Source organism: Antechinus flavipes, chromosome 1 (genome assembly GCF_016432865.1).
Source record: "Antechinus flavipes isolate AdamAnt ecotype Samford, QLD, Australia chromosome 1, AdamAnt_v2, whole genome shotgun sequence".
Lineage (NCBI taxonomy): Eukaryota > Metazoa > Chordata > Mammalia > Dasyuromorphia > Dasyuridae > Antechinus > Antechinus flavipes.
Genome location: NC_067398.1, coordinates 718,546,091 through 718,566,023, shown reverse-complemented (window position 1 = coordinate 718,566,023; position 19,933 = coordinate 718,546,091). Strand labels below are relative to the sequence as shown.

The 19,933-nt window shown below is 65.8% G+C and overlaps 2 protein-coding genes across 5 annotated transcripts in view; one reads left to right on the top strand and one right to left on the bottom strand.

Moving 5' to 3' along the window:
• The window catches only part of TXNRD2 (thioredoxin reductase 2), a 60,873-nt gene extending 43,689 nt beyond the window's left edge, over positions 1 to 17,184 (top strand). For all 4 annotated transcript variants that reach the window (XM_051973216.1, XM_051973215.1, XM_051973218.1 and 1 more), the window contains exons 12-18: positions 6,793 to 6,929; positions 7,551 to 7,646; positions 7,833 to 7,925; positions 12,032 to 12,103; positions 12,547 to 12,644; positions 14,559 to 14,811; positions 16,613 to 17,184. In XM_051973216.1, coding sequence (XP_051829176.1) covers positions 6,793 to 6,929; positions 7,551 to 7,646; positions 7,833 to 7,925; positions 12,032 to 12,103; positions 12,547 to 12,644; positions 14,559 to 14,682 — 620 coding nt within the window. In that variant the 3' untranslated portion in view covers positions 14,683 to 14,811; positions 16,613 to 17,184. The remainder of the gene's footprint in view (positions 1 to 6,792; positions 6,930 to 7,550; positions 7,647 to 7,832; positions 7,926 to 12,031; positions 12,104 to 12,546; positions 12,645 to 14,558; positions 14,812 to 16,612) is intronic.
• LOC127548784 (proline-rich protein 2-like) lies at positions 14,685 to 16,895 on the bottom strand. Its single transcript, XM_051976362.1, has 3 exons — positions 16,651 to 16,895; positions 16,223 to 16,414; positions 14,685 to 15,189 (listed from the first exon to the last, which is right to left on the bottom strand). The coding sequence occupies exons 1-3, from the start codon at positions 16,893 to 16,895 to the stop codon at positions 14,685 to 14,687; spliced, it is 942 nt and encodes a 313-aa protein (XP_051832322.1).
• Positions 17,185 to 19,933: the final 2,749 nt, after the last annotated feature.

The following is a 19,933-nucleotide window of genomic DNA, read 5'->3' as shown; positions in this document are numbered from 1 at the left end:
TTCTACTTAGTGCCTTGTTTCAGGTTTTGGCCCAAACATCTTGTAGGATCAGATCAGTGATACGGAACCGGGCTAAATTAGATAATTATTGTCTCTCTCAACTCTGATGACTTAACAGTTTGTAAAGATTCCAACAAAAAAGGAAGGAAGACAGGGAGGAAGCAGGGAAAAAAGGAGGGGGGGGGAAGAAAACAAGAGAAAAGAAAGGAAGGAGGAGGAAGAGGGGAGTGAATGAAGGAGGGAGGAGGAAGACAGGGAAGGAAGAAAGTGTTTAGGAAGCAGCGGGGCCGTGTGCTAAGTGCTTTATAACTACTCGCGTTGAGCTCACAGCGCCCCCATTTTTGACTTGCCCGGCGTCCCCAAGCTGGTAAAGGGTTTCCTAACTCCGGGCCCAGCGCTCTCTTCATTGCGCCACCACTTATGTCGCTCCTTTGGAGACTTCACAAAGCCAAGGTGTCTCTGGGACCGTCCTCCAGTCCTCCGGATCTGTGTCTGGCTCTGGACCCAGATGGCCTCACTGCCCGGTGACCCTCCCCCTCACTTGCCTGTCACGGCAGCCCCTCCCTGCTGTCTTGGTCCCCTTTGAGAACGAAGGACAAGCCACAGCCCCTACCTCTGGCTGAGGGAGGTCAGCCCTGCCGCTCCACGGGCCCACATCGGTCCCAGCCGATGGACGGTCCCCTAGACGGCACTAAAAAAAGCCTTTTTTCCTCCCTGTGTGTGTAGTTGGGGTGTGAGGTGGACGGTTACGATCCCCGGGCCTGCTGGGCAGCCCTCACGCGTTCCCCTGGGACCCTCGTCCTTCCTGGCGCTGACCGAGCTCCCCGAGGGACAGCTCAGGGCTGAGTTTGAGAGATCCTAGTGCAAGGAGGTGGGTGCCCGGGCCAAGGAGGAGTCAGCTTGGTTGTCAGAATGAGCTGGACCCCCCACCTCCCACCCCCCCACCCCCTGACTCTAGGAGTTCTGGACAAGGCCCATCCCCTCACCGGGCCTCCATCATCTCAGCTCCCATTCGAGGAGGTTGGACCCAGTGGTCTCCCCCAGGACTGAGAGAGAAGCTTTCTCCCGGGTCACTCCCTAGAGCAGGCGTCCTCAACGTAGGGCCATGGGCCAGATGCGGCAGCTGAGGATGTTTATCCCCCTCCCCCAGGGCTATGAAGTTTCTTTATTTAAAGGCCCACAAAACAAAGTTTTTGTTTTTACTCTAGTCTGGCCTCCAACAGTCTGAGGGACAGTAAACTGGCCCCTATTTAAAAAGTTTGAGGACCCCTGCCCTAGAGCGATGGGTTTTTTTTCAGTTTGAGCAATCCTGCTGCGGGTGGACTGAACCCTGGGCCTCCGGGCCCCGCAGCCAGCAGACCGCCAAGCCCGCGGAGGGGACGGGCAGCCCCGCTTGACTCGGCCTCCCTGTTTTGACTTGGGGCTGCGAACGAGCAGCTGGAGGCTTAGGGCCCAGCCTTTCACACGGGGGCTTCGTCTCCCAGATGGAGACGCAGGAAGGAGGAGGTCTGCGAGCCCCCGAGCTCATCCCGTGCCCCCTGTTGTTTGCACTTCCCCCGGGGGGAGCTATGAGAAGTATGCCTTTGAAATCAAACCACCTTTCCTGGCTGGAGGAATTAGACCTAAGCCCTTTGGAACCCTGGGAAGCTGTCTGGCAGCGGGGGGAGGAGGGGCCCTCCAGCCCGCCCCATCCCCACCATCTCTGGGCACCAGGAAGCATCTACAAAGGGTTAATGTGCCCGGACACTTAGAGCCCGTCTCCTGCAGGCCGTAGAACCCCTTCAGGCTGAATTAGCGAGCAGAAAAGCGCCTTCACTTTGACATGTTCCATATGTGGCGCGCCTCCCGCCCGGGATCCCGGGGACGTAACCCTGCCCGGCCCTTTGGGGAGGGGCGGAACCCAAACTCCCCTTCGGGGACCTCGGCGGCTAGTGAGTTTCTTAACCTTTGAACTGTGAAAGCTCCAGCAAGACCCCTTATCGATTCCAAGGTTAATCTCGCCTAATTCTCTGCACTGAAGTGGCCCGAGGTACACGGGGGTGTCGGGTTTGGAATTGTTACCACATTTGGGACCAGCTGTTCTCTCTGTACCATCCATAATTCAATTCAACGACCGTTGAAGTCCTGCTCGCAACGCATTCTGGAGGATTCGGGAGAAGAGACGGGCCCTGGCCTCGGTCGCCGCCCCGTTTCGCCGCAGAATTCTCGCCGCCTCCCGGGCCGCGTGGATACGTCACACGTACGAGCACGTACGTGTGGGCGGATGCCGGGGAGACGAGCCGGGCCGTTTTAAACTGAAACTCTGTGACCAAACACCGTGGGATCCGAGGCATTCTCACACTCAAAGTAATTTGGGTATAAACAAAATCAGTGCAACTAAAAGGAGAAGAAAAGGAATAGAATCGAAAACCTTTGACAAAAATTAGACGACCAACATCTAGAGGGGACGAAAAACTGTAGGAACAAGAGCCGCCCCCCAGGAAATAGGGATAGGAGTCATTTTCCAGAAATCTTGGACAAATGACCCAAAACCAATTTTGTAACTGCTTCAATCACTGATGGGGAAATTTCAGATCGAAGGGCATGAGATGGCAGTTCAGAATTATTTTAAGGTGGCAGCTGGTGGTCCAGTGGTTAGAGCATTGGGCTGCCAGTCTCAGATGCCAGCTCGGTGACATGGGGCAAACGAATGCCGTCTCTGTTTACCTTTGCTGTAAAATGGGGATAGTAACAGCCCTTCGTACATGAGGTGATTATAAAGCACTTAGCACGGCACACAGTAGGTGGTGTATAAATGCTTTCTCCCCTCATTCCTCTTGCCAAGGACGATGACAGATGGAAGCGGTCAGGGAAGGGCTGTGGAAATACAGGTGCATTCGTGAATTGCACTGAGCTTTTCTGGGAAACAGTTGGGAATTGGGGAAGAAGAGTTACCATGGGGTTGCTCCCCACTGCTCCACTCATAACCCTAGTGGCTGCCCACGCTCACAGAAGTCAGGAGCAGAAGGAAAGTCCCCGGAGCAGCAGGATTTGTCTCAGTAGCCGGCGATGGAGGCCGTGGAGGTGGTTGGCGAGAGAGGGCAAAGAGGGTCCAGGGCAGACCTTGGGGCCACAGGGTGGACAGAGGAGTGGTCAGCGGTGTCGGAGGCAGAGGGAGGTTGGGGTGGGACAGCTCGGGGGGAGCCGGTGGGGAACAGCGTCACCTCTGCAGGGAGCTCGGGAAGGAGGAGGCCGCGAGATCGATGGGAAACGCCTTGGGAAGCCGGAAGCGCCTTCTTGGTGCAGAGACCTCGCCTCGAGGGCTGCTCCGGGCCCTGCCTCTGCCTGGGCCCATCCTTGGAGGCCTGGCTCCCGCCTTCCCACCAGGGCCTGCAGAGGGCCTCAAGCGGTTTGCCCTTTGGGGAAGGTGGGATGGGGCGCCCAAGCTGTGAGTCTGGTCAGCGGCGCCCGCTTGAAGTCGCCGTTTAAGTCCGCATTCACGTGACTCCCTCAGGGACGCCCCGTGTTCTGGATGGGCAGCCCGGGCCCCGCACCTCCCGGTCCTGAGGGTGCTTCTGGCTGTGAGACTATGGGATTCGGATCCCAAATGGAAGCACACGCTTACGAAGTGCCCGCGGTACCCGGCTCTCTGCTGAGCCACGGGGACACGAAGAAAGACGGACGTCCTTGCCAGTTTTCTCTGCGGCTTCCTGGGAGGCGGGGGAGCTCACGCTGCCGATCTGTCTGCGTCAGAGGCTGGGCAGCGTGGGGGTCTGCAGCCTTAGCGCCAAAGCCGGGAGCGGGAGCGGCGCGGCGGTCGGGTGTCCCTGGAGGCAGAGTGCGCGCGGGCCCTTCTCTGCGGCTCCTCGCCGGGCCCACATCAAGGGTCAGCCGACCCCCGGACAGCCCCCCTCCCCAGCCCCAGCATCAAGCCTGCGGAGGGGGCTGGCGCACCGGCGAGGCGTGCGGGCAGAAGGAGAGCCGCCCGGGCCCGAGACGGGAAGATGCGGCTCCCAGGAGCCAAGCCAGCCCCCAACAGGAGAGAAACTGGGGCCCGGCCACCGGCCTCCCTTATAACAGAAAGGGAAACTGGGGCCCGCACTGGGAAAGCGCTCTGCCTGTGGCCACCCCACCGCCATAAGAGCTTCCCGCCCAGCCCTCCACACCCCAAGCTGCCTCCCTGCTGAGCCAGAACGAGCCTCGGGGAGAAGCTGCTTCTCTTGTCCCTTCTGTTCCTTGGACATCAGAGGCCTCCATTTTTCTCACGGGGCAGAAGTCCCGGGCCCCGCGAGAGCTGCCGCATCCCCCCTCTTTCCATCTTCTCAATTTTTCACTCGTCTTCAGCTGTTTCTGCCTCTGCAGGACCCCATTTGGGGGCTGAGGTTTCCTTCTTCCTCTCAGTTTGACAGATGAGGAAACTGAGGCAAACGGCAGTAAGTGACTTGCCAGTGCTGCGGTCAGGTTTTAGTTCAGGTCTTGTGGCTCTAGCCCGGGGCTGCCTCCTGGGCCCATCATCCTGTGCTCCCGGGGAGGCAGGGACACAGTCAGGCTGCTCTGAGCTTCCCAGGCCCGGCCGGGCCCCCGACTCAGTTCCAGACGTCCGTGTAGTTGTGATCCCACGTTCCGTTTCGTAGGGAAGACAGTCCAGAGAAATTACAAAGTGCAGATCTCGGGGAGGGAATCGCCCGATTACGATTCAGTTGGAGGCCGGGCCCGTCGTGACGGACGTGAGTCGGCGAGGAGACGTCCCCGGGAGGGGGCCCTCGCTCAGGGCGCCTGCAGGATGCCCCGCCGAAGCTGACGCCGGCCCCGGCTCTTGGGGAGGCGGCCGGCCTCTCTTCAAAGGCTTTGGGATGTCTGGGAGAGCGGCGGCTCCTAAGGCCCCTCCTGGCCCCGGATCTGTCCGATTTACCCGCATCTCCGTGGTTGTGTTTGTTCCTGGCACTTGGACGGTTCAAGTGAGTGTGGACCGGCTTCCTGCCCTCCCAGCTGTTCCTTCAATCTTTCTCTCCCCAGGCTGCTTGTGCCGGGCTGCGCGGCCCTCACGCCGGGACTCCACGTTGCCCCCGGCGCCGTCACCCTCCACTCCTCCCTTTGCTGATAGTGAAGTGCGTCGTCTTATTCTTATTTTTCTCACATAATAGGAATCTATTTTTTCTCCATCCCCTCCATAGGGAAAAAGAGAGAGAGAGAGAGACGGAGAGAGACAGAGATGGAGAGAGACAGAGACAGAGATGGAGAGACAGAGATAGAGAGAGACAGAGACAGAGAGAGACAGAGATGGAGAGAGACAGAGACAGAGATGCAGAGACAGAGAGAGACAGAGACAGAGATAGATACAGAGATGGAGAGAGAGAGATAGAGACGGAGAGAGACAGAGATGGAGAGAGACAGAGACAGAGATGGAGAGAGACAGAGACAGAGATAGAGAGAGACAGAGACAGAGATGGAGAGACAGAGACAGAGATGGAGAGACAGGCAGAGATAGAGACAGGTGGAGAGAGACAGAGACAGAGATGGAGAGAGACAGACAGATAGAGACAGAGATAGAGACAGAGATGGAGAGAGACAGAGATAGAGACAGAGATGGAGAGAGACAGAGACAGAGATGGAGAGAGACAGACAGAGATAGAGAGAGACAGAGATGGAGAGAGAGAGAAACAGAGAGAGACAGAGACAGAGAGAGAGAGATGTCTGCCATCTAACTGATAAGGAGTCGGAGCAGACTTGACCCCGGGACCGGGACTTTCTTTGATTTCATGAGACTCAGATCCCAGCCTGCGGCCCCTGGACCAGCCACTTCCTCATTTACACGGGGCTGGAGCAGATGATTGGCTCCCTCCCGGCTCATTCTCCCCCCGGGAGCGCGGTGACGGGCGAGGGCCCCGCTGTCTGACCACAGAACGTGGCGCCGGCTTTAAACGTGGCTAAGCCCGAGTGCCAGGAGGACCCCAGGCCAGGCTCTTCGTAGCATCGGCCCCCCCCCCCCAGCCTCAGTTTCCTTATCCAAACAGAGGAACCAAGTGAGAGCCAAGCATCCACAAAGTGTTTGTGGACACCTCGGAGACGTGCCCGCCGGGGCCGGGCTCGGTGCTTTGTGAGCCCAAACTCGGGCTTTATCTGCCCCTCTACAACTAGCGCATCTCACAGCACCCGGCACACAGTTGGTGCTCAATAAATGCTTGTAGTGCGGAATTCTGCTGCCTTTTATTTTTTATTCTGAATCCAATTTTACAGCCACTTCTGCCGTTGGTGGCCCGGGGACGCTGGGCTTGGAGGCAGGAAAGCTGGTCTCCCGAGTTCAGAGACGGAGACTCTTCCTAGCTGTGTGACCCTGGACGAGTCAGTTAACCCCCCGGGTCTCCCAGTTTCCTCTTCTGTAAAATGAGCTGGAGAAGGAAACGGCAGAAGGCGAACGCCTCGGGTCTCTGCCGAGAAAACCCTGGAGGGGTCGGGGAACGACCGAACATCCACACGCTCCCCGGCCCCTCCCCCGAGAAGCCGTGGCTGAGCCGCCTGGTTCCAGAAGCTCCATACTCGGCTCTCCCGGGGGCCCGAGGGGCGGCTGATCGGGGCCGGGGAGCGGCCGGGCGGGCCCAGCGTCGGGACGCCCCCCGCCGGCTCCGGGGGCTCCAGGCCCGAGCACGAGCTTTTTCCCCTCCATCCCTCACTTTAGTTCCTGTTTCCGCTCCCAGGAGGAAGGGCGGGGTTGTCTGTGAGTTGTCTGTGAGCAGCCCGTGGCGGCGCCTCAGGGGAGAGGGGCTCGGGCTCACAACCGCCCAGAATTCTGAGGCTTCTCTTTGGCTTCCTAAGGTCGCGTCCCGGAAACCAGGGGCCTGAACCTGGAGAAGGTCGGAGTGAAGCTTCACCCGGACTCCCAGAAGATCCTGGTGAACGCCAACGACGAGACCTCGGTCGGCCACATCTTCGCCATCGGGGACGTCAGTGAGGTGCGCCCGACCCGGGCGGGGGAGGGCACTTTGTCCCCAACTCCACGTGGGTCCCCGCCGGCCGCCGGGAAGGAGGGGCCCAGGCTTGGATGGGAAAGGCTGCCGGCTCTAAAAGTCGCCGTCTGGGGCCCTGCCCGGGAGCACTGGTCCCTGTGGAGGAGGGAAGGAGGGAGAGGAGGGAGATCGGCAGCAGCCCTGAGGTCCCGGGGCTCCCCCTCTGTGGGCCGAGCACTGAGCCCGAGGCCTTGGACACTCTGGCCGGGATCTCGTCCGGGATGTTCCATAACCTGCCCGACGCCCCAGGGCTGCAGTGGGCTCCCGGGCCTCCCCCGGGCCTGGGCAGCCGCCCGCCTGTGCCCGTCCTCACTGTGGCCCAGGCCCTTTTGGGGGAGGGGACGGGGGGGCGTGGGCTCGCCAGCTGTCTGGGCTCCTCCCCGGCCTGCCAGCCACCCCCTCTCCTTCCACTCTCCCTCCTCCCACCGGTGCCAAAGGGAGCCCTGGCTCCTCACCCCCAAGGATGCCCGCGGGGCAGGGGTGGCCTCTGAACCCGGGACCCGGGGGAGAGCTCCGGGGGGTCCGGGGGGGCTTCCGGCTGCATCTTCTCCGTGACCTCTCGTTCAGGGACGTCCCGAGCTGACACCCACGGCCATAATGGCGGGGAAGCTGCTGGCGCGGCGCCTGTTCGGGCGGTCCTCCGAGCTCATGGACTACGACAACGTGAGCGTCCCCTTCCCTTACGGGCCTGGTGGGCGTGGGGCGGTTCCCGGGCAGAAGCGTGGGGGAGGGTGCGCACTGCGGCTCGGGGGGGGGGGGGGCAGCCTTGTGCCTCGTCAGCCAGTCAGGGCCCGACGCCGGCCCACCGTGCCCGCGCCTGGAGTAACGCCCGCCCCGTTACCCCCTCAGGTGCCCACGACGGTCTTCACGCCCCTGGAATACGGTTGTGTGGGATTGTCAGAGGAGGAGGCGGAAAAACGCCACGGGAAGGACGGCATCGAGGTAGGGGCAGCGCCAGCCTGAGTGAGCCCTGGGGGAGGGGAGGGTGGGAGGCCGCAGCTCGTGCCAGGGCAGGGGGCTCAGGCCCGGGCCCAGCGGTGAGGGCCCTCTGTCCTTGGCTTTCCCACAGGCCGGGGGTCCCAGACTATGGCCCGTCGTCCAAACTGGCAGCTTTCCAGGGAGCGCGGCGTTTCTGAGGCGTCCCCGTTACCCTCAGTGTTGCCCCCCATGCCAGTGGGGCCCCAGGGGAAAGTGAGGGGGCGCCCTTTCACCCTTCTGAGACTCGGGAGCCCCGGCCCAGCCTTTCGGGGGATCGGCCGCATTTATCCCAGAGGCGGACGGCCTTGGCCGAGCCCGGGGTGGGCACGAGTCCCGGGACGGAGGCCCTGCCCCCTCTTGCGCCGCTCCGAGTGCCCGCCTAGGAAACGGCGCAGAGGGCAGGCCTGGCGTGGCCATCCGGCTTCCCACGTGAGGGAGCGTGGATCCGTGGGCGCGGCGAGCGGCTCCTCCCAGCCCGTGGTCACTGGTGGGGGGAGCCGCCCCGCTGGGGTCCGGCGTGGAGACGGGGCGGCCCCTCCTGCCCAGGCCGGGGGCTCGGCGGCTCCCTCAGAACAGCAGGAGGCGCTTGTATCCCACCGGTGCCTCAGACGGCTTGGGTCCCCCCAGACCTCTGCGTCCTTTTCTCCGGGCCTCCCCATCTCGTCCCGGGGAGCCCGTGTCAGGTTCCGGCACTATCGAGGCTCCAACATGGGGGGGGTCTCCGCAGGGCTCTCGGGCCCCCCCAGGACTTCCCTGTGTCCTGACCGGCCACTGCGACAAACCTCAGACCGCTTCTGGCCGAGGACTGTTATTTAAACGTGGAGATTTCTCCCCTCGGAAGCCGCGGCCTCAGACTTGAGCCGGACTTGGGATGGGCCTTGTGGACACAGACCCCTCACTTTCCAGAGGAAGAGACCGAGGCTCCGGGAGGTCCCCGGGTGGCCGAGCCAGGGTTGGGGATTTGTGCTGGGCCCCTCTATGGCCGGGGTCCTGAAGCCGGCGCTCCCTCGCGGCCGCTTTGGTCCCGCTTTGATCCCCCTCGGGACATTGGTTAGTGTCCGGCCGGGGCCACACGGGCTTTTGTTTGTTTTCCTTTGCTGACGGTTGGCGGCCGAACCGTGTTCTCTGGGGCTCGACTAATTGCTAATGGCTGCGCCCCAGGGCCCCCTCCCCCACGTCTCCGCTCGGCCCTGGCCCAGCTTTGGGGGTTTCCGGGGGGGGGCTGCACGTGGGACGGCTCTCCGGGGGTCCATGGCTGGGGGGGCGGTGCCTGGCCCGGGGCCCTCGAAGCGCCTGGGGGGAGGGGACCGGGCACCGGCGTCGGCCAGGAGCACCGGGTCCAAGCCCTTCCTGACCCCCGGGCGCGGCGGGGGCCCAGCAGTGGGGGCTCCCCTGCCCACCCCCACTCAGGATCCCTTTGTCTCCCACTTCTCTGACGGGCCCCGAGGGCCTTCGTGTCTCTGGGAGGCGGCAGCAGAGGTCGGGGCTGGAGGAAGGAGGGGGACGGAGCCGGTGGGCGGGAGACAGGGAGGGACGGGACTCACCGTGGCGAGGAGCCGAGAACGCCCACATTGGCGCGAGGCGCGGCCCACGTCCAGCTCACGGCGCCGTCGTGATCGGAATAAAAAGTTCTCCAGGAAGAATCTGTGTTAGAGGAGAGCCCCAGGAGACCCCCCCCCCCCCGGGTTGGGGAAGGCAAAACCAGCAAGGGACGGGGAGGACGTCCTGCCCAGGAGAGACGCGGCCACGGGACCCTCAGACCGGGGGAGGGGGAGGGGGGGAGCCCGGGCCCTAGTGGGTGAGCAAAGTCCTAGGGAGCGCGCGGCCCCGGGGGGGGGGGGGGGCCTGGAGGACTGGGCGAGGCCAGAGGTCACGGCTCCCATCGGCGCCAGGATTCTCGCGCGGTTCCTCAGACGGACGGTCGGGCGGCATCCAGAAGGGGCCGAGAGCCACTGGCGGAGAGAGCGGCCCAGGGGGCGCCGTCCAGAACGCGGCGGGAGGTTGGCAAGGGACCGTCTGGCGGCTGCTTCCCCGACCGTCCTTCTGTCAGTGCAGGGCCGTCCCCTCGGAAACCCGGCGCTCGGGCCTCTAAGGGCGCGGCCAGGCTGGCTCGGGGTCTGAGGCGGGCGGGCTTAAGGGTCCTGGCGGTCGTGGCGCCGCTCGTGGGTCGGTGAAAAGCCAGCAAAGGCCGAGCGGGCGAAGCCCCGTGTGAGATTTACTGGGGAGACTTCCCGGGGACGAGGCGCGGGAGGCCGTCAGACCCCGGTCTGCACCCTGGGAGCTCCTGGAGGCGGCCGCTGCCCCGAGCAGCACACGGCTTCCCCTGCCCTGCTCCTGCGGGGGCTGCTGCTAGCTACTGCTAACTAGTACTGCTACTACTACTAATTAGTACTACTAACTAGTACTGCTACTACTACTAATTAGTACTGCTAACTATTACTGCTACTACTACTAGCTACTTCTAGTACCGTTTACTCCTCCTCCTCCTAACTGCCGCTGCTCCAGGACTCTGGGGGTGCAGGCCTGTGCAGTCCCCCCGATTGTCCTTTCACTTCTCTGAGGGCCGTGCCCCGTCCTCCGCGCTCCGACACCGCCCGGTTCAGGCCCTTCTCGGCGCCCCCGCAGCCCCTCGCCTCTGTGCCCTCACCCACCTGCCCCGCTCCTCCTCCTCACCTCTGCTTCTCAGACTGTCCCTGACTCCCATGGAGCCCCCTCCCCCCGCCTCGTCCCCCTCCAGGTTGCCTGGAGCGTGACCTCCCCCGAGACGAGGACGGGCTCGCTCGGTCCCCGGGCCCAGGGGCTGACCGCCCTCCCTCGTCCCCCGCTCCCGGCCGCCATCACGGCTCGCTCCGCCGGACGCCGCGGCGTTTGCAGAACTCGGACAAGGCGCCTGGATCCCGACTCTCGCGGAGACGTTTTACCCGTTTCACATGATGTCGTGATCCCAAGAGTCTGACCCCGGAAACGCTTCCCTTCGGCCTCCGGGAGAGCTTGTGCCCGCCTGTAGCGGGAGCCGCTGGCCCGGTGCTGTCGAGGTGCTGGAGCCACGGAGGGGGGTGGAGCCGGGGAGCTGCGGCCCCACTGGGCGAAAGACCGAGGCCGGACATGACACGAAGCATAGACTGGAAAAATAGGGGAGACTGCCAGTGTCCCGCCCGAGGGGGGGCAGAGCGCAGCAGCCGGCGGGCCCGAAGGCAGAGGGCATCCGCGTGGGGAGGGCCGGCTTCTGGACACGGCACCGGGGGCGGAGAGATCCCGCTGGACAGAGGTCAGGTGTCGCGCTGCTCTCGGGGCCCCCCCCTGGCCCCTCTTCTCCTTCCGTGCTCTCCCTGTCACTCTCATTGGCTCCCGTAGGCTGGGCAGGTGATCTGCCCTCCCCCCCCTGTCCCCATCCCCCTGACGCTCTGGCCGGCCCCGGCCTTGGGGGGAGCTTGAATGCGCCATAAGAGAGCAGGGAAATGAGGCTAGAAGCTGGGGAGAAAAGTGGGGGCAACAGAGGAGGTCAACGAGCCGGGAGTGGTGGGACGGAGCTGACGGGCAGGGGGGCGGCTTGGGGTCAGAGTTCGTGCCGGGGCTGGGAGCCCGTTGGGTCGGCCGTGAGGATGCGCGTGGCAGCGAGGGACCCGGGGGGGGCAGCGTCTGGGGCTGCAATGGGGGGGCTGGGGCCCCGGTCAGGCCCCTCCGGAGTAGCCGCCGTGATGCACCAGAGGTATAAGGAGGGGCACCCGGACGAGCGGGGCCTGGAGCCCGGGCAGGAGAGAAAGCTTGGGGAGGCGGCTTTCAGACGGGCAGGGCCGGGCTTGTCCCTCGGGCCAGAGAAGAGAACTAGAAAAATGATGGCCGCGCCGCCAAGGACAAATTTCCTCCGGTGAGAGGCGGCCTCGTGGCCAGGGAGCGAGCCCCCGCCTCCGGGGCTTTTGGGGCCGTCCGCACTGGCCGGCGCCGCCTCCCGGGCTCTAGGGGCCGCTCGCCGCCCGCATGGAGGCCGTGGTCGGGGCCACACCGGGCTGGGGGCCTGAGGGTCCCGAGGCCCCCCGGGCCCCGCCCTGACCACAGCCTTCTTCCTTCAGGTTTACCACGCCTACTATAGGCCGCTGGAGTTCACTGTGCCCGAAAGAGACTCTTCCCAGTGTTACATCAAAGTGAGTGACGTCTGTGGGGCCACCTGGGGGCGTCCTCCCGCGCCTGCTGGGTCAGGGCAGGGGCCGCAGCCTGAGCCACTCCCTGCTCCAGCCCCAGGATGCTGACCCTCACGGTGCCCCCCAGGAGCTTCCGTGCCAGGGCCGGGCGGGGCCTGAGAAAGAGCATTTGGAGGGCACTGGGCGGCGGCAGGCGCTGGGTGGTGGGCATTTGGAGGGCCCTGGGTGCTGGGTGCTGGCGGGCGCTGGGCAGTGGTGGGCGGTGGGCATTTGGAGGGCACTGGGCGGCGGCAGGCGCTGGGCAGTGGGCATTTGGAGGGCACTGGGCGGCGGCAGGCGCTGGGCAGTGGGCATTTGGAGGGCCCTGGGCGCTGGCGGGCGCTGGGCGGGGCCTCCTGGGGGGCGCCTGCCCCCGGCCGGCCTCAGCGGAGCCCGCTTGCTTCCAGATGGTGTGCCTGCGGGACAGGGAGCAGCAGATCCTCGGGCTCCACTTCATCGGCCCCAACGCCGGCGAAGTCATTCAGGGATTTGCTCTCGGAGTTAAGTGAGTACAAAAGAACGTCTCCGGCTCGTCCTGAACGGTCCCGAGGTTCCGGGGCAGGGCCTTGGCAGCGCCACAGTCGGAAAGCCCCCTGTTTCATGTTACTTTTATGTAGTATTAGGCGTATTTTCAGCAAAAATACTTCAGGTCTTTGTTAAGATCCCCCAGGTTTAGTTCACGAAGATCCCGGCTTTCTTCTTCAGCCAATCTTCTTCAGCCTCCCCAGAAACCCTTTCGGGTGCCCCCCTACCCCCCGTGGCTGCCTTGGGGGGGTCCCGGAAGAGGCCGTCGTTCCCTCGGGCCTTCGGAGGCGTTGCCAGCCCGGCTTCGGGCGGGAACGCTCGTCCTGTGGCCACAAGGGGCGTCCGAGGCAGCGTCCCCGTGTGCAGGGGCACGGGCCGGGGGGAAGGAGGCTGCCCCCAGACAGGCCGGCCCCCGAGGGCCCATCGCCGCTCTCCACCGGGCAGGGCGGGCCTGCGGTCGCAGCGAGGAGGGCGGCCTCCCTCCCTCACACCGGCGGGATCGCCCCCAGAGGTTTCCTCACACAAGGGTCTCCCCCTCCCCCTCCCCTGCACGGGGGGGCCCTTGGGGGCAGGGAGGTCCCGGGGACCGAGAAAGGCCAGAGGTCGTCCCGGCAGCTCCACCACGGGCGGCTCCGACATGCGCCCAATCACTGCGTGCAGATGGCGGGCTCCGGGTGCCTCGGGCCGCCCCGGCGCTCCCCAAAGGACCCCGTGGGCCCAGCTCCCAGCAGGCTCTGCACGGCCCGGAGCCGGCCCAGGAGCAGAGTCTGGGAGGGGGCGCCCCGGCCCGGCCACGTCCCCCCCCCCGGCCTTCCCCTCGCGGTCCGGCAGGCGGACGCCCCCCGTTTGGGGCTTTTACTCCTTGAGCAACTGGTGTAAATGAGAAGCAGAAGAGGGTTAGGGGAGGCGGCCCCCAACGTGGCGGGGGGTGGGGGCGCAGCTCCAGGACGTTTGAGTGAAGCGGACCTTGAGCCACATCTTGGCGACATGTGTTCGGGGGCTGTTGATTGGTGGGCGCGGCCTTGGGAACATTCCGGGCGATGTCATCGTTTTGAACTCATGTCCAAAGTAACCACCGGGAGGGCGTCCGCGGCCGGCGGGTGGTCAGAGCCCCGGGGGGCGGCGGGGGCTGCCGGGGCCCTTTGTCAGCCCTTTCACCCGCAGGGCCCCGGGCCGCTTGCTGCGACATACGCCCGGGGGTGGGGGCCCCAGTGTGGCAGAGAAGGGGCCGACCTGCTGAGAGGAACGGGGCCCTCTGTGAAAGGGAAGTGGAGCCCCCGCTTTCCCCTGCAGCTTTTCAGGTTGCCGGGGGGTCTTGGGGGGCTGAGGGGAGGCTGCGTTGGTCCCGTCTTTGTGGAAAACACTTGAGTCATTGAGGAGAGCGACTTAAAGCGCCCGTGCCCTGTGACCCTGGCGGGGCGGCCTCCGGGTATCCCAGTAATGTTCACGGCAGGTTTTGTCGCGGTCACAGTGACCTGGAAGGAAGGCGGGGGTCCCTTGGGGGCACCGGGCAGAATGGGGCCCGGGAGGGAGGGGCAGAACCTGTGGGAAAGAGGGGGGCAGGGGAGCGGGAACGCCGAGGGAGCCCCCGGGCTTTGTCCCCGGCCGGGGCCCAGAAGACAGGCGGCGAGTGGGGGGAGGGGTGTCCGGGTGGGCGAGGGCGGCTGCTGGGGCTCCGGACCGGAGCGACCCCCAATGACCGCGGGCAGGTGTCTGGGCTTGAGGGAGAGAGGGAGGGAGGGGGCCGGGGGAGGAGGGGACGGGCGTGGCAGGAGCGGGGGGGGCACCAGGGGCACGGAGACGAGGGGTCTCGGCAGAGAGGGCCCCCTCCCGGGGACGGCTCGTGGGGTCCCAGCCCGCAGGGCCGCCCCCAGCCCCCGCTGCCTCTCTCCAGGTGCGGGGCCACCTATTCGCAGATGAAGAAGACGCTCGGCATCCACCCGACCAGCGCCGAGGAGGTGGTGAAGCTGTGGATCACCAAGCGCTCGGCCCTGTCGGCCACCGTCACGGGCTGCTGAGGCTAGGCCGCCCTCCCTGGACGAGCCCCGGAGCACCAGCGACCCGCCGCGCCCGCAGCTTCCTCTGCCTCCGAGCCCCCCACGCCCCGGAGTCCGTGCCCATGGGCGCCCGCAGCCTGGAACCTGGAGGTCAGTGGGGGCCCCGGCGAGGGCGGGGGGGGGGGTCTGTCCCTGGGTCCTCCCTCAGCATCTCCCCCCGGGAGTGCCCGCCTCCAGACCGGCTCCTGGCCCTTGGCCTCCTGCCGCTGAGCGGGCCCAGAGATCTCCAGAGCTTGCTCCCAAGTTGGGGGGCAGCCACGCAGCCCCCCCGAGCCGTGCTCCCCCTTTCCTGGCCGAGCTGCCGTGGCCAAAGGGAGAGCGCCCCCTGGAGCAGACGGGCACACTCCGGCCCGGGCTCGAAGCCCCCCAAGGTGGGAGAGCCCGCGGCCCCTGGCCAGGCCCTGGGAGCCTCCCCAAGCAGAGGCTGGGGGCCCCAAAGGGCGGGGCTCCATAGGGGGTCTGGGCGGCCTGAGGAGCCAGAAGGGGCACGAGAGGCCTTGGGGGGAGGGATGGGAGGGGGGGAAAGCGGCGCTTCTAGAGACGGAGGCCGTGGGGCTGCGGCCGGAGCCAGGCTCCCCCACCCGCCGGTCTCCAGACTGTCCAGGAGGGGGCGATGCTGCCTCACTTGTGGCGCCGGCTCAGCCTGGGAGGGCCGTGAGCACACGGGTGGGGAAGACCCAAAGGGACCCCCGCCCAACCGCAGGGCCCCCCAACCCCTCCCTCCTGGTTTCACAGCCCAGTGGGACTGCCCTCCACCGGGGCACGGAGGGGGGGAGGGAGGCGGGGGGGGCACCTTGGCCCCTCTTGTCTCCTCAACCTGGCCCTGGAACTTCTGAAGGGATCGTGGCCCAGAGACATGGGGCCGGGCCGGGGGGAGGTCCTGGGGGGGGCCTCATATGGGGCCCAGGCTGGCTGGGGGGAGGGGCTTGTGTAGAGTCCTGGGCCCAAGGGTACTCGCGTGGGGCCTGGGCCAGGGGGGCTCATGTAGGGCCCGGGGCCCGAGCTGGGGGGCGGAGATTGTGTGGGGCTCCAGGCTGGGGGGCTCGTGCGGGGCCTAGCCTCGGGGTCTCTGCTGGGGACCAGCATATACGCCTCTGGTGGCCACTTCCACGTGGCCTGTGATGCCCCGGGCCCGGCACCTGCCCGGGAACCTCTCTCTGGGAGGCCTCTAGGCCCATCCGTAGGCCGTACATCCAGGGCCCGAGAGCCCGAGCTCAGGCTCCGAACCCTTCTGGGTCACCCCTTTTCTCTGGGCTGGGCAAGGTCAGGGCTCAGGGAGCAAACAGCTCCAAGATCCTCAGGTACCTTTTTCTGTAGGGAATGGGGATTTGGGGTTAGGGTCCAGGTTCTGCCTCCTCTCCTTCCTCCTCTTCTTCCCCCCTTCTCTTCTTCTTCCCCTCCCCCCTCCTCTCTTCTTCTTCCTCCATCTTCTCCCCCCTCCTCTTCCTCCCTCTCCCCCTCCTCTCCGCCCTCTTCCTCCTCTGCCCCGGCTCCTCCAGGCCTGTCGCTGCGAGGTGGGTGAGCCGCGGGGGCCTTTGGGCGAGAACAGAGTTCCTCAGGAAGCGCGGGGTTCTCCGTGTGCGTCCCCGTCTGGCAGATAAGCTCCCGCCCCGGGCCCCCTCCGGCCGAGCCGCCCGCCAGCGTGTAGGGAAGGAGCCCGGGCCCCGGACAGCCGCCCGCTGGCCGCCGCTCCCTGCGTGGGGACGCTTGGGAAAGGGGTCCTGTCCCTCCCTTTCCCACCCGCCGCCCCGGCCGAGCGCCCTATCGCCTCCGACACACAAGCAGAGGACATCCTGAGGAAACGCCGTCCGGCTCTCGAGCGTGACACAAGCGCTTTGTCGGGGGCCTTGGGAAAAAGGGCCAGACTGAGGACCTGCCGATTCTTTTGCAGTGTTTTTCCAGCCCCGGAGCGTCCCGTCACCGGCCTACTCGCGTCCGCCACGGCGGTGGGAACGGAAGCCGGGCTTTGTTCGGCGGCGGAGACGTCGGCCGCGACGAGCGTGGACGGGACGGCCCTCGTGGGACGGCCTTCGCTCGGCACTCGCCCTCCGGGCCCTGGCGGGCGGAGCCGCGGGGCCCTCCAGAGGCCGGCAGGCCGGGGGTCCTCGTCGGTGAGGATCGCGGCACGTTCCCGCGGCAGAATTAGGATCCGGCGCTGGCGTCGCCAAAGACATTTTCTCCGATCAGAGGAAGGAAGGCCGGGGGGCTCCTGCCCCGCCCGCCTCCCCGCTCACTTCCTGGCCCGTTGCTGTGTGCTCCTCCAGGGATGGCGCTCCGCTGGGGAACCGCCTGCGTGCTGTGCACACGCGGGAGGGACGCCCGCGGCCCCTGTGTGTCCGAATGCCAGAGCATGACGAGCTGTGCAGAAACCCCCCCGGGGGCCGTGCAGGTCCGAGCTCCCCTGGCGTTCTTGTGTGTGTGACAGACCCGACCCCTCCCCAATAAAGAGGATGTTTTATTCCCCGCTGTGGCTGCTCCACTCGAGATCTGGATGGTGCTCCCCAGAGGGGCCTGGGCTGTGAGGCTGTGGGGGGAGAGGGAACAGTGCCCCCTGGAGGGGCCTGGGGTGAGGTATCAGGGGAGGGGGAACAGTGCCCCCTGGAGGGGCCAGGGTGAGGCAGTGGGGGAAAGGGAACAGTGTCCCCTGGAGGGGCCAGGGTGAGGCAGTGGGGGAAAGGGAACAGTGTCCCCTGGAAGGGGCCAGGGTGAGGCATCAGGGGAGGGGGAACAGTGCCCCCTGGAGGGGCCAGGGTGAGGCAGTGGGGGAAAGGGAACAGTGTCCCCTGGAGGGGCCAGAGTGAGGCAGTGGGGGAAAGGGAACAGTGCCCCCTGGAGGGGCCAGGGTGAGGCAGTGGGGGAAAGGGAACAGTGTCCCCTGGAAGAGGCCAGGGTGAGGCATCAGGGGAGGGGGAACAGTGCCCCCTGGAGGGGCCAGGGTGAGGCAGTGGGGGAAAGGGAACAGTGCCCCCTGGAGGGGCCAGGGTGAGGCAGTGGGGGAGGGGGAACAGTGACCCCTGGAGGGGCCAGGGTGAGGCAGTGGGGGAAAGGGAACAGTGCCCCCTGGAGGGGCCTGGGGTGAGGTATCAGGGGAGGGGGAGCAGTGCCACCTGGAGGGGCCAGGGTGAGGCAGTGGGGGAAAGGGAACAGTGCTCCCTGGAGGGGCCAGGGTGAGGCAGTGGGGGAAAGGGAACAGTGCCCCCTGGAGGAGCTCAGATGAGGCAGCGGGGAAGGGGAACAGTGCCCCCTGGAGGAGCTCAGGTGAGGCAGCGGGGAAGGGGAACAGTGCCCCCTGGAGGAGCTCAGGGTGAGGCAGCAGGGGAAGGGGAACAGTGCCCCCTGGAGAGCTTTGGGGTGAGGCAGTGGGGGAGGGGAAACAGTGCCCCCTGGAGGGGCCAGAGTGAGGCAGTGGGGGAGGGGGCTGCTCCCCTCCAGTGCTCGGCCTCCCACCAGGCCCGGATGCTGCCAGATGTCACGAACCCCGGAGTGGAGGCCTCTGGTCCGGCGTGGACACGAGGCTTCCATCCCCTGGACCACAGGACAGACGGTCCGACCCTGCTGGCCCCCGGTTCCGGCCCACGGGTTGCGGCCCGGGCCCAGGGCGCCAGTACGAGCCATTAATTTTCCAAGCAACCAAACAGAATTGTCATTGGGCCAGGACTGGCAGCCAATGGGCAACGAGAGCAAGGGAGGGCATGAGGCGCTGCGGCACTGCCCGGCTCGGCGGGGCCCCCTGGGGCCGGGGCCGGCGAGGACCCCCGGGGCCGCCCCCGCGCCGATCGCGGCCCCCGGGCCGGGCCGGACGGACGCTCCCGCGGCTCGGCAGCGGGGAAGGCTCCCGGAGGAGTCGCAGCGGGCCGGGAGGCGAGGGCGGGGTGGGGGCGGGGAGGAGCGGGCGCAACCGCAGGCTTTGTTCCCAAGTAGCAGCAGCAGATTTGGGGTAATTACTTTAATTGGTGTGAGTGCTGGATAGTCCTCTCCACTCAACGTCAGGTACCTAATTATGTTCCCATTGTGCGCTCGAGTCAATATTGTCAAGCCATTCTCCCGCTAATCCCCGCATTGAGGGTTGATGGGCCGCGTGAAATCCTCTCTTCAGCGGCTCGTCGCGGGCCCGTCACTCAGCTGGCCGGCGGCGGGGCCGGCGGGGCCCAAAAACAACAGCGCGGGCGGGACCTGCCTGTCGGGACAAAGGCGGGGAGCGAGGGCCTCGAGACACGTCAGGAGAAGAGCCGGGCGGGCGAGGGAACTCCCAGGCTCGGGCCGGCTCCCAGTCAAGGTGCCAAGCTGACGGGGGAGCCGGGCCCGGCCCTCGCACAAGGCAAATACGGGGATTAGCGCGGCTCATTCACTCTCGGCTCAAAACACGCCGGGCCGGGGTCGGGGAGGGGGGGCCCGGGCGGTCGGGGGGGCACAGAGCACCGAGGGGACGGATCCCCGGGGCCCTGACCCCCCCCCCCAACATTCAGAGCATCATGGGATGTCCCATGGGGGACTGGAGGAGACCCGGGTCCTGCCTGGAAACCGGGTCCCGGGGCGGGAATCCGTTTGCCCACAGTCCCAGAGTGACAAGAGGCAGACGGGACTTGGACCCGTGTTCATTTGAACTAGGACGCTTCCCTCCCCCCACCCTCACCTCCTGTGAGTCAGACACGAGTGAGAGCCCGGGGTTCGCCCGGATGCCCCTGCCCTGGAGGGCAGGGACTCCCCGTTGCTTCTTATGTGCTTAGCAGAACACCCGGTACACAGCAGGCGCTTCATAAATGTGCGTTGTTTTGATGGAGGCCTGAGGAAATCACTCGGACCACACGAGCAAAACTGCTGGCTTGGTGACGGGGGCGGCTTCTCTCTGGCAATGAGCCCTAAATGGGCGCTCGGGCGGCTGCGGACCCCCCAACGGTGTCCGTGGGCGTGTTTCTGTCTCGTGTGCAGGGATGCACCTGAGTGTGTGCGTGAGTGCGCGTGTTTATGTCTGCAGCACATGTGTGAGTGTCCGTGTGAGTGTCCGTATGTTTATGCCGCACTGTCCTGGTGTATCCGGGGCAGACGTGCCCGTGTGGGGCCTCCCTCCCTGGCCCGGGCGCCTGCTCTGGGCCCTCCCTCCGGAGGACGTTACCGGGCAGGGTCCCTCCCCTCCCCCCCTTCCGCCGCCCCTCGGTCCCGTTGCGTCCCTCGCGCTTCTCCAGGCTCCGTGTGGCTCTCGCGCTCAGTGACT